Here is an 11,317-nt window from a genome sequence, read left to right as displayed (position 1 = left end):
TTGGATGAACTGCAGTTTTTGTCACTTCTGTGGTGGCTTCATTTTTTAGCCCCGGAGGTTGCCACATGGTTGTGCAGCAGCAGTTTAAACCTGCAGATGAAGCCATATTCATGCTCCCATCTAGAGTCAGTGAAAGTAACAGCTGCTGCATTTTAATAGTTGCACCACCTACAGGCCATGAGTGTTACAACAGCAGTTTTTACTTTTATTGGAAAAACTCACTTAGGGATAGGCGTGACTGACATGAGACTTGATGGTTTGAAGTGTTTCACATCAAGACTGGAAGTATTTGTTCTTCTTGACCGACAGCTGAACATTTCTGCTAAATTCCAGTGTTACTCCACTGTGTGTTTGTTAGCTAAGATTAAGGCTAAGCAACTAAAATTTGAAACTGCTGAGTGGTAAATACATTGTAATTCTTAGGCAGTTGGCAGAGCAGTGATGCATCATTAATTCTAATGTAAACCCAGCTTTGGGAGGGACCGGTGGGATAGTGACAGCTTCAGAAGGTGATGTAATTATTGCCAATTGTTCCTACTGTTGGTCAGTCTCAGTGTATGAAAGATGACAGTGAACAATGTCAGTGTGGTTTCAGTTGCTCCAGACTTTACTTTCACCAGGGGCGCAGATACATGAGAATACAACAGATATGACAAAAAAAAGTATGTGGTGAGTGCTGAGTCAGAAAATGTTTATACTCAGTTGTATGTCAAGCTTCCTGAGTCTGATTGTTGGTCTGTGTTTCTGTTGGTGTGTCAAGAGTTTTCTGTTGTTTCATCCACATGGCTGCATACAGACCTCCCTGGACCAGCAGCTCCTCGTGTCTGAACAGAGCAGGACAATAAGAGACAAAGAGGAGAGAATGAGATGAGAATCTGCAGCTTTAAAAAAGGATCAGTGTGTGAGGCATTTAGTAAACATCATTTCCCTAAATGATTCATTCATCTTTTATTTAACTTTTTAAAAATATTTCCCTTTAATTGAACACACCTGAAGAAATGTTGTTTACATCAGTCATGTTCCAGAAATACCTTTTACAGAACATCTTGGCTTCACCATTTGACCACGAGCAGCACCTATACTGTTGTGTAGTTAAAATATCCTGGGACATCAGCACCATCTGAGCAGGTCTTCTCCTCCGTCTCACAGTTAACAGACCAGACTAACCCCACAGCCTGTCCACATGTTGCTATTTCTTAATAAAAACCAGTAGAACAGCTCTCCGCTCTTTATTTTATTTCAAGGTAGAGTTTGTTACAGTGCTGTCAGTGCTGGAGGTTTCAATTTGTGTTTATGTTAATGTACATTGAATACATTAGAAAGTCTGGCTATTCATTTGAATACGTTATTTAATATTGTCCTAGACAGGAGAGGCTATCATGCCAGTTATACGCAGCACACTCGGCACTGGAGGATTAAATATTTGTGTTGTGTATACACGCGCACATTTAAATTCTGCTGGTTAACAGTTAATTGTCACAGAACAAGTGTTTCCTATTAGTCAGGAAAAAGAAATTCAAAATGAGCATCCCCTAGTATTGTGTGTGACAGGTGGACAAAAGGACGGTTATGATTTTGAAAGTGACTGAGAGAGAAAAAGCATAAAAACATTTACAGGAAAAGATGAGCAGACAGAGGAGGAGGTGGGTCACTCATAATGTCTTGTGACACCAGAGCTGCTTCAAGAAGTGCAAAGTTGAGCTGTCTAAAATCCTCCTGCCGACTTGAACCAACTTTACTATGAATTAATAAAACCACAAGTCTGTTACTGTCTGCACTGCCAGACGGAAAGAGAGAGAGAGGGGGGGGGGGGGGGGGGGGGGGGGGGGGTCAGAAATAGAGGATACAGATAGAGAGAAAGACAGCAGGTCCATGAACAGATGGAAGCTAACAGAAAGGCGGAGAGGGGATGATGGAGAAAGAAACGGAGGGAACATGAAGAGAAACTTGGGTGGAGAGAGAGAGAGAGAGAGAGAGAGGTCAAGTGGTCAATCTGACCAGGCACATGGAGGAGGAAAAAGGAGAGAAAAGTGATGCTGAGGCTTTTCTAAATTATGTGCGATCACACAAGTGCCTATAAACACTTCCTCACTAAGGCAGCTAGACATCTGAAAACACATATTTTCTCTCTGTTTTATTTATTGTATCAGTCTTAGCAAATGCTGCCTGTGTTCAGTTGTGTAATGATAAAAATAGGTTACGTCCACATTATACATTTTAGTTTTAAACGTGTCTCTAAACGTCTCTAAACGTGTCCACACTACTCTGGAGCTTAGTTTTAGCTTGAAAACTCTGGGGTTGTGTTGGAGTCTGGACGGGCAAAAACAGAGACCTTTGGAAACGATGGTGTAGACACCCACCCTGATTTGATCTTATCCGGTTCAACTACCAGTGGTGAATGAAACATGGATAATGAATTACAAGTGTTTCTGACTTTGTTGTCTTTGCTTGCAGCTGTTGTGCAGTTAAATTCTGTATTTAAACGCTAGAACTGTCTTTGCTTTAACTCATTTGTTCTATTATGTGCAACTAATCAACTGCAGAGTAGACAATCTGCTTCCTGTTTACACTGGCAAGTGCAGGCCCAGTGTACGTGAATGGTCATGTGATATGAGTTTTTAGGTAAGTTATGGACGGTGATGGTTTCTGATACAGAGCTAAATCGGTCGTCTGGACCATTGATTGTACTGCAGTCTATGGGAAAATGTCTCCACTTCTCACTTGATTTATTACCTCAGTAAATGTTTTCCTAATGAGTTCATGGTCTCAGTCTCTAGTTTCAAGTCTTCTTTAATACAACATGATGTTAACATTTTTTAAATTATGATCCATTTAGAGGAAAGCAGACCATAAAGCAGGGTATGCATTAGGGAGGGGCTACCATGTGATTGACAGACTGGACTACAAACGGTGACCTGCCTGACAATCAGGATAGAGAACAGAGCAGATGAGATCCACCCCTCACTCCTCCTCAGCTCCACCTTCTCCTCCAAATATGGTTTCTTCTGGTTTCAAAAAACCAAGATGGTGACAGCCAAGACTTCAAAATGGCAATTCACAAAGTGAAAGGTGATGTCACAGAGGGTTGCCACTTGGTATGGATGAAGATTGTTTTCATTTTCAAACACTGCTTGAAAATGAAAACATAATGGTGTAACCAGGATGTCATCTGTCCTGTTCTGTACCAGATATTGAACATTTACTATGATGATTTACCATGATCATTTACTATGAAAAAGAAATGTAGTCTATTGTTCAGCTGTTGAAGTGTGGATGGAGATCTTTGTAAGAAGCTAGTTTGGATGCACATTGTTTTTACACGTAAACAGCGTTTTCAGAATTAGCTGGATTTGCATGGACGCAGAGATTCACCCTCAGGACAGGATGAGGCTTCTTCCTGTCTTTGTTTAATGATACACCCCAGCACTGTGTGCCAGGGATTGTGTGTATTCTGACACCAGAGGTTAAATGGGCCTCTCTTGTGTTTACATCACAGTGTCAATCAAAAGATGAATGGTTCTTGGACGGTGTTCCTTACACACGCCTGCAGGGGCAAACCAAGCTCTGCAGTGACTGATGGGTAAACACGTACAGCCCTGGATGTGACCAGGTCATCAGGTGATCAGGTGTGTTCTTATTGATACCTTGGTGTTATCCTGTTTGTGTGTGTGTGTGTGTGTGTGTGTGAGTGTGAATCCTCAGTGTGTGAGACAGGAAGTCTTCATAGCCAGCTCCTATATCAAAAGATGGTATGCATCAGCAGTTAAGTGACAGCTTCACTGCACGTGTGTGTGTGTGTGTGTGTGTGTGTGTGTGTGTGTGTGTGTGTGTGTGTGTGTGTGCTGTGGCCCATCAGCCTCTGGGGCTGAGAAAGATAACAGGTTTAAGGGTCACACACAAAAACACACTCTGAGGTTTTGATCTACAGATAGCAAATTTGCAAGCACTTAGGACACACAAAGACATCCACACACACACACACACACACACACACGCAAACACACACACACACACACTTGTCAGTAGCTGTGGTTGTAGGATGAGATGGAGGAGGAAACAACCTCACCTTCCTCTCTCTGCGATCTGTCCATTGTGAACCACCAGGATCTGGTCTGCTCCGACGATGGTGGATAACCTGCAACAATCACATAACCATTATTCTTCAGTTCTCTCATGTTACTGCTTCTTGTTTCAGCTGTCTCCTACAAATTACATCCATTTACTACTTAACTGTTTTCCCAATTACATTGTCATGGCTGTGTGATCACTGGATCACATAGCCATGACTGGATTATGTTCAGAGCCAACAACTTTTTTTTCTTTTTTTTAATTTATAACAACTGTGGAGTTGCCGGGAGGTGTTTGGGGTGGTGGGTGGCGTACAAAGGACACGACTATCACACCAGAGTTCACTTGGTTATAATCACAGACGGGACTGTTTGAAATTATTCCTACGAAAACTTGGGGCAACATATTTGTGTTTCTTCTGGCCCACTAAACACCATATACTCTATCATGTCAGCTACTGCTTCCACATTTGGGCCAATTTTGGCGAACATAGTCGGCCCATACTGGCAGATAACAGCCAGAATCAGCCCAGATGTAGACATAACACCTCTGGCCTGTGTTTCTATTTACATTCACAGATTACATCAAAAGTGAGCAGACACGTAACGTCGACAATAATCCCTCAGTTCACACGAACTGTGAGGACACACCTATGTGAAGTTTAGGACATTAGAGTTGGTCTGTAAAACTATGATAATAATGTTTTCCTGCTCACCTCCATTTCCTCTTCCAAATAAGTTTAACTAACCAGCGTGGAAGTTAAGTGTTTCTAGGATTTCTTGCTCAGTTTTTAATTGTTTCCAAAAGGAAAGCTCGAGTGAGTGCACCAGCACGCCATGAAGAGCTTTTAACATTGGTTGTCCATGGTGATGAGGATGATGCTGAATAGACTTAGAAGTTTAACTGTCTGTAAGTTATACTATATATAAAAAATAGATACATCACAAACACTATCACTAATTTTCCATCAAACATCACTTCACATAGAACACTGGTGTCCATGATGAAAAACCATAGACTTAAAAATGAACAAAAACTATTTTGCAACTTCTTAAGAAGCCTCCCGTGACCTCCTGCGAGCGGGTAGGAGGCTCTCGTTAATCCACAATAAAAATGTCTGCAGTTACGATGCGTTTGGGAAACACCTGCTCAGCTTAAGGAGGTCTGAAAGATGGTTTTTACGATCGTCTTAGCCTTAAGATGGTTTTGGGAAATGAGGCCCTAGAGGTTTGTTTGAAATCTGCATGAACGTGAGACTCCTTCTCAGAATTCTTCCTGTGTTCTGAGAGAGCAGCCTAAAACATAATAATGTTATTATTGACAACAGAAATGGTCACTAGAACTACATACACAGGATCCAAGTTGTAACAAACAGGAAATATTCATTAAACACGTGTGTGAAGTGTCAGAAAGTGTGCATCAAACTTTGGAATGACAGGGACAAGAAGAGAGAGATAGTAATCCCAGAGGTGTCAGAGGATGGGCAGAGGAGGATAAGACAAGGAAATGGGAAAAGATGGAGACATATCTATAAAAAAAAATTTAAATGTGTGTTTTGATGTTGAATATATTCAGCTGTCCTATAAAAGTAAAAAATACACAGTCATTCCTCAGTAATTACTAACAGAAACATTCAAGCACACTTTAGATCTGTCACACACACACACTCTCTCTCACACACACACACACACACACAGCTGAATATGTCACTCTGGGTTGGAGAACTCTGAATGAACTTGTCTGTAAATTATTAAAGTTGATATTTATGATGCGAGTCTGATTAAAGCCACACTCAGCAATCTAAATGGCTCTCAGCTACGGACTCCACTTTGTGATGTGACCCAGTGTGGAATCAGAAAATGATTCCCGAGGTGTTGCAAGATGCACAGATGAAGGTTTTCCACAGGTGCCTAATTTGCAGTGTTTTTTCTTTAAGGTGAATGTATGAATCTGAAGATAGGATTTTGTGTGAGGGGGATATGTCGCTGTTATCCCCAGTGGAAAGTATGACGAACAAAAAAATAAATAAAAAAAAAAAAAACCTCTCCAAACTGCTGAACGTCACTTTAAAGCTTCAGCAGAGCCACCACTCTGCTTTAATGTCACCAAGACCATCTTTGGACGTCCCCCTTCAATATTTAATAGAAAACCTCGGTCACAGGTAGAAATATCTCTCTCTAGAGACTGCAGACTTCAGCAGGTTTTTTTCTCCACTCATTCAGGCCTACCAGCAGGAAGAAAACCAGTGTGTTTACATGTAGGTTTCATATTTTGGATAAACAGTTCATGTCCTGTTTTTAGGGTTAAGTTTGAGTTTTATATTCATTAACACAGGTGCAATCTTTATGGTTTTAGTCCTGGTTAAATGAGTGAAGACACACCCACAGTTCTTCCTTCCCTCCTCACTACAGACAGTTTTGACGTGTCATAGCAGGAAAAGCACGTTTTACTAATAACATGAACAATGGCTGATTTACATATAGTTCCATAGTTACTTGTATTATACTCAGTGACTGTACAATTTAGATTCAGCTTTCATGTAACCTTCGGTCCATAGAGTTAACCACTTACATTGCCCAAACGTTTGCTTGAACTGCATACTTTAATTTAAACAAGTAACATAACAACTGTAAATGAAGTACACGAAGCCTTAAAGCAAAATAAGGTTGAAAAGTTCTTAAAATACCTACAAAGTAAAACTACACATTTGCTTTATTAGGCCCTTTCACAGCTATTTCCTACTGGTACAGGTGTTAAAAATGAAATGACTGATGGCTGAATGGCATTCTGCTTCAGTTTCAGGGAGCTGTCTATGCTGTTCACTGTCACACTTGAATTGAACAGATTAATTGTTGATGTCTCCTAGCTATCATATATTTGTTTTTCAAAATTTAACCTGTGGTCAATGATGTGGAAGATGCAGTACAAGTATAAATCTGTTGAGCTCCACCCATTTATTTACTCCCAACTACAAGCAGTACTCCTCCTCCTGTTTCTAGTCAGGTCCCCCCTACTACTTTTTGAAGGAAACATGCTTCCCTCAGTTTTTGTTTTCAAGACTTGTAATTTGTATTTTTAAGACAATGGTATTTGAGGGGAGCAGGTAGGAACCGGTCCAAGTTAAAGGAGGAGTAGAATATGAGATAAAGAGGCTTTTAAAGCATTGAGCACACAGCAGACAGACATGGGTCTACACATCCCAGTCATTGCACATCATTACCATCCATATTTCAGTATTCTGTAAATGAGCTCGATTTTATCAGCAGATTGCTGCCATGCTCAGGGGAGGGGAATACTTTTCTCTGTCTAATAACAGAGAGATTTCAGCTCATCCTTCAAAGTCTAAATCGTGATCTGTCTGCTGTGATTGTGTGTGTTTTAATTTCACTTAAAGCCAGACTGATTCAGTTAATAAACAGTCCTGATCCTACAGCCAGACTACATCTGCTGCTGCTATTGAAAGATTAAGAAGCTGCTGGATCAACTTATTCAAAGACAACTGATCAATATATAATCAAGACCTAGGAGAGTGAGTCACATTACAGAATGAGCACCATGCAATTAATCACTATATGACTTATCAGACGTATCCTACCTGGTTGGATCATTAGTATTTAGGACAAATGGACAAAGAATACATTGAAAACTGAAACTGACCTGTTGACGTCACCATTTAGTTAATGTTAATGTTAGTTAATGTTCTCTAATTTCATTAGTTGCATTCAGTGAGATAGAAAAATCCTCACTCCGTGTACAAGATAAGATGATGCTTGTCAAACAGATGTGGCCAGAGTGCGACACCTGAGAATAATGTCTCAGAAACCAGAGAGTGAATGTTGCTAACATATTCAAATATAGTCTCTAAATGAATGAATGAATGAATCCCTAGTATGGACAATAACTTCAATAACACAGGTGGTAGACACATTAAATCTGTTCCAATACAGATGCAAAAACTCTGCCAGTTTTGTGGTTGAGGCTTAGTTGAAACTAATATTGACATATTGACATGATAGCATCACACAGCTGCTGCAGATTTGTTGGCTGCACATCCATGATGTGAATCTCTGATGATGGGAATGAAGGTGCTCTATTGATTGAGATCAGGTGACTGTGGAGGCCATCTGAGTACAGTGAACTCATTGTTATGTTCAAGAAACCAGTTTGAGATGATTGGAGCTCTGTGACATGTTATCCTGCTGGAAGCAGCATCAGTAGATGGTACACTGTGGTCATAAAGGGATGGACACGGTCAGCAACAATATTCAGGTAGGCTGTGGCATTTAAACGATGCTCAGTTGGTACTAAGGGGCCCATAGTTGGCCAAGGAAATATCCCCCACACCATTACTCCACCACCACCAGCCTGAACCATTGATACAAGGCAGGATGGATCCTTGCTTTCTTGTTGTTGATGCCAAATTCTGACCCTACATCTGAATGTTGCAGCAGAAATCGAGACTCATCAGACCAGGCAACATTTTTCAAATCTTGCATTGTCTAATTTCGGTGAGCCTGTGTGAATTGTAGCCTCAGATTCCTGTTCTTAGCTGACAGGAGTGGCAGGAGTGGTTTGGTCTTCTGCTGCTGTAGCCCATCTTATTCAAGGTTTGACGTGTTGTGGGAACAAACCTTGGTTGTAACAAGTGGTTATTACTGTTTCTTACCTTCCTATCAGCTGGAAGCAGTCTGGCCATTCTCCTCTGACCTCTGGCATCAACAAGGCATTTTCACCCAACTGCTGCTCACTGGATATTTTCTCTTCTTCAGACCATTCTCTGTAAACCCTAGAGATGGTTGTGCAGGAAAATCCCAGTAGCAGATTCTGAAATACTCAGACCAGCCCGTCTGGCACCAACAACCATCCCAAGTTCAAAGTCACTCAAATCACCTCACCCCCATTCTGATGCTCGGTTTGAACTTCAGCAGGTCATCTTGACCATGTCTACATGACTAAATCCATTGAATTGCTGCCATGTGATTAGCTGATTAGATATTTGTGTTAACAGGCAGTTGAACAGGTGTACCTAATAAAGTGGCCGGTAAGTATATATGCAGTTTACTTTAGAATTGACAATATATGAGCTTTTCCTTTACGTCAGCACAGCTGTATAAAAAAAATGACTAATGCCTCACAGTTTGGTGTCAGGAACAGTCACAGATGACTAGTCGCAGTCAGCATCTGTGAACAGTGTTTGTATGCATGGGTCAGAGTTTCCATACAGGTGCACACATTCTCTGGTTTTGAAAAATAAGACTCCTCATGCATTAAAAAGTAAAGTTACACACAGGGGGATTTTCAGTTTTTGTTGTTTTTGGTTTGTTGACTGTTTCCAAAAGCCATTAGGTCTAGATCTGTAAAGACAGCCTGATGTGGAAACAAAAGCGGGATCTGGAAAGAACAGGTTGTCCCCACAAGTCATTTGATATACACAAATAAACACATTAAATGTTTTGCTTTTGACCACTTGATCAAATGAGTCAACCTTCTTCTGTACAATAGAAACCATGATTTAATAATGTTAGTCATGGAACAAGAAATTAAAAAAAGAAATCCATTGTACACAGGAAATGTTGATAACTGGGTCCGTGCTGTGTAGCAGGACTGAGCACCACAGGCTGCTTCACTCCTGATGTCTTATAATGTCTGCGAGTGTCAGAACCTTTCAAGTCTTTTTCAATATCACTCCGACTGATGAATAACCAGACATCTGTTTCTTTTACTTTTGTTGACCTGTCATCACGCGTCACCTCATATCCTCCAATCAGCTTTCCATTTAATCTCTCCATCCTTCTCTTTGTGTGCGCTCTAATCCTGTTTTCCTTTCACCACATCCCTCTTTTCCTTTCATCTCTTCTATTCACATTTGGTTTTTCTTTTTGGTTTGGTCCTGTATTACCACCGCTACTGTAATCACATTGTAGCTGTCCACTCTCTTTTATAGGCCAGAATGTCTGTTTATACACTCAGTGTCAAAAGAACAGAAAGCCATCTCCAGTTCCACGTTGGACCATCTTTTCGTCCACAACAACTTGCAGGCAGTAAAAAAAAAAGGACTGTGTAACATCTGCATTCACGGTCATATCCATGCTTCACCTGATTGTCCCCAGATGAGTGGTGGATGTTTCTGTATGACAGATGCTTTGCCCCGTTCATTACAAAGGGGACTACAACAACATCACTCCACTGGTGCTGCTGTAATGCTTTTAAAGTGCCTATTTGTAAGTTTCCTCTGCTGCCAAATATGGTTTCTGGGCGGGAGTGAGTGATGGGGATTGTCACTTCAAAAGAGCTTCAGCCATTGTTGCATTTACAAGACAAGAGGTTATAATACGCCCTTTGAGCAGTGCTATATATTCAGAGTAGATTGGAGGCTACAGTGACTCAGTATCAGAAAGTGCTGAAATGTGCCAGGGCTAGCTGGTTAGCACGCTAACATCAGTTAGAAGAAAAGAAGTGATAGAGACAAGAGTTAATGCTGATGTTGTTTTCCACCGCTGGAGACAACTGTTGGTGAGTAAATGAGTGAAGTTTGATGCTGAACTCACAACGTTTCATCTAGACTGGTCGGTAAACAGCTGGTAATGCTAACATTAGCTATGTAGCAATAGTAAAACTTACAAATTTGGCTTTAAAGCCAAAGCCATCCTTCATTCTGTGTTGTTAGAGGAGAATTGTTAAGGAAGTGAGTTTTTTTCTCTTAAATTCAACGACAGTGACCTTCTAACACTCAGAAACTGTGGCTGATGCTCAAGAGAAACAAACAAACTTATCAGGAAGCTTCCTAATTCTACAGAAAGGAAGCAGGACACAGCTTGGTAGTAATGTCACCTGTGTGCAACCACTATAGTCGTCCTGTTGGTGCAGACCTTGGCCAGGGAAGCCTGGATGTTCCTCTCAGTTTGGGTGTCCAGTGAAGAAGTGGCCTGATGGATCAAACACACAGAGTATATATCAGTGTAAGTACAGTATAATGTAAATAATAAGTAGTTACATGAAATTAAATACTTGTTATTGAAATACACAACACTGCATAGAAACAGTGTAGCCACTAACTGATAAAATGTGTGAATTTATGAAGTGTGTTTGTGTGTGACTGCTGCGTGACTGAATTGTCTTTTAGATGTTGTGTTATTTGTTTTGTGCTCTTTTGTTAAAATAACTCTTTTGTTCTATTGTTAAGCCATGTTGAACTGAATGAGTCTTCCTGAATAAATAAAGCTTAACCATGTCAAACTGGACCCAGAAC

The 11,317-nt window shown here is 40.7% G+C and overlaps 1 protein-coding gene across 2 annotated transcripts in view; it reads right to left on the bottom strand.

Annotated features, from left to right (window-relative positions):
• Positions 1–580: 580 nt before the first annotated feature.
• Positions 581–11,317, bottom strand: part of abcb6b (ATP binding cassette subfamily B member 6 (LAN blood group) b) — a 33,669-nt gene continuing 22,932 nt past the window's right edge. Inside the window, exons 17-19 of one of the 2 annotated variants that reach the window (XM_071482397.1) lie at positions 10,900–10,994; positions 4,067–4,135; positions 581–824 (exon numbers count right to left, since the gene is read on the bottom strand). In XM_071482397.1, coding sequence (XP_071338498.1) covers positions 710–824; positions 4,067–4,135; positions 10,900–10,994 — 279 coding nt within the window. In that variant the 3' untranslated portion in view covers positions 581–709. The remainder of the gene's footprint in view (positions 825–4,066; positions 4,136–10,899; positions 10,995–11,317) is intronic. The other variant, XM_071482403.1, reaches the window with a different exon arrangement.

Source organism: Trachinotus anak, unplaced genomic scaffold (assembly GCF_046630095.1).
Source record: "Trachinotus anak isolate AG129_WGS33_773 ecotype Australia unplaced genomic scaffold, CSIRO_AGI_Tana_v1 ptg000001l, whole genome shotgun sequence".
Classification (NCBI taxonomy): domain Eukaryota; kingdom Metazoa; phylum Chordata; class Actinopteri; order Carangiformes; family Carangidae; genus Trachinotus; species Trachinotus anak.
Note: the sequence above shows the minus strand (reverse complement) of the source record. Positions and strands in the feature narration are given on the sequence as shown.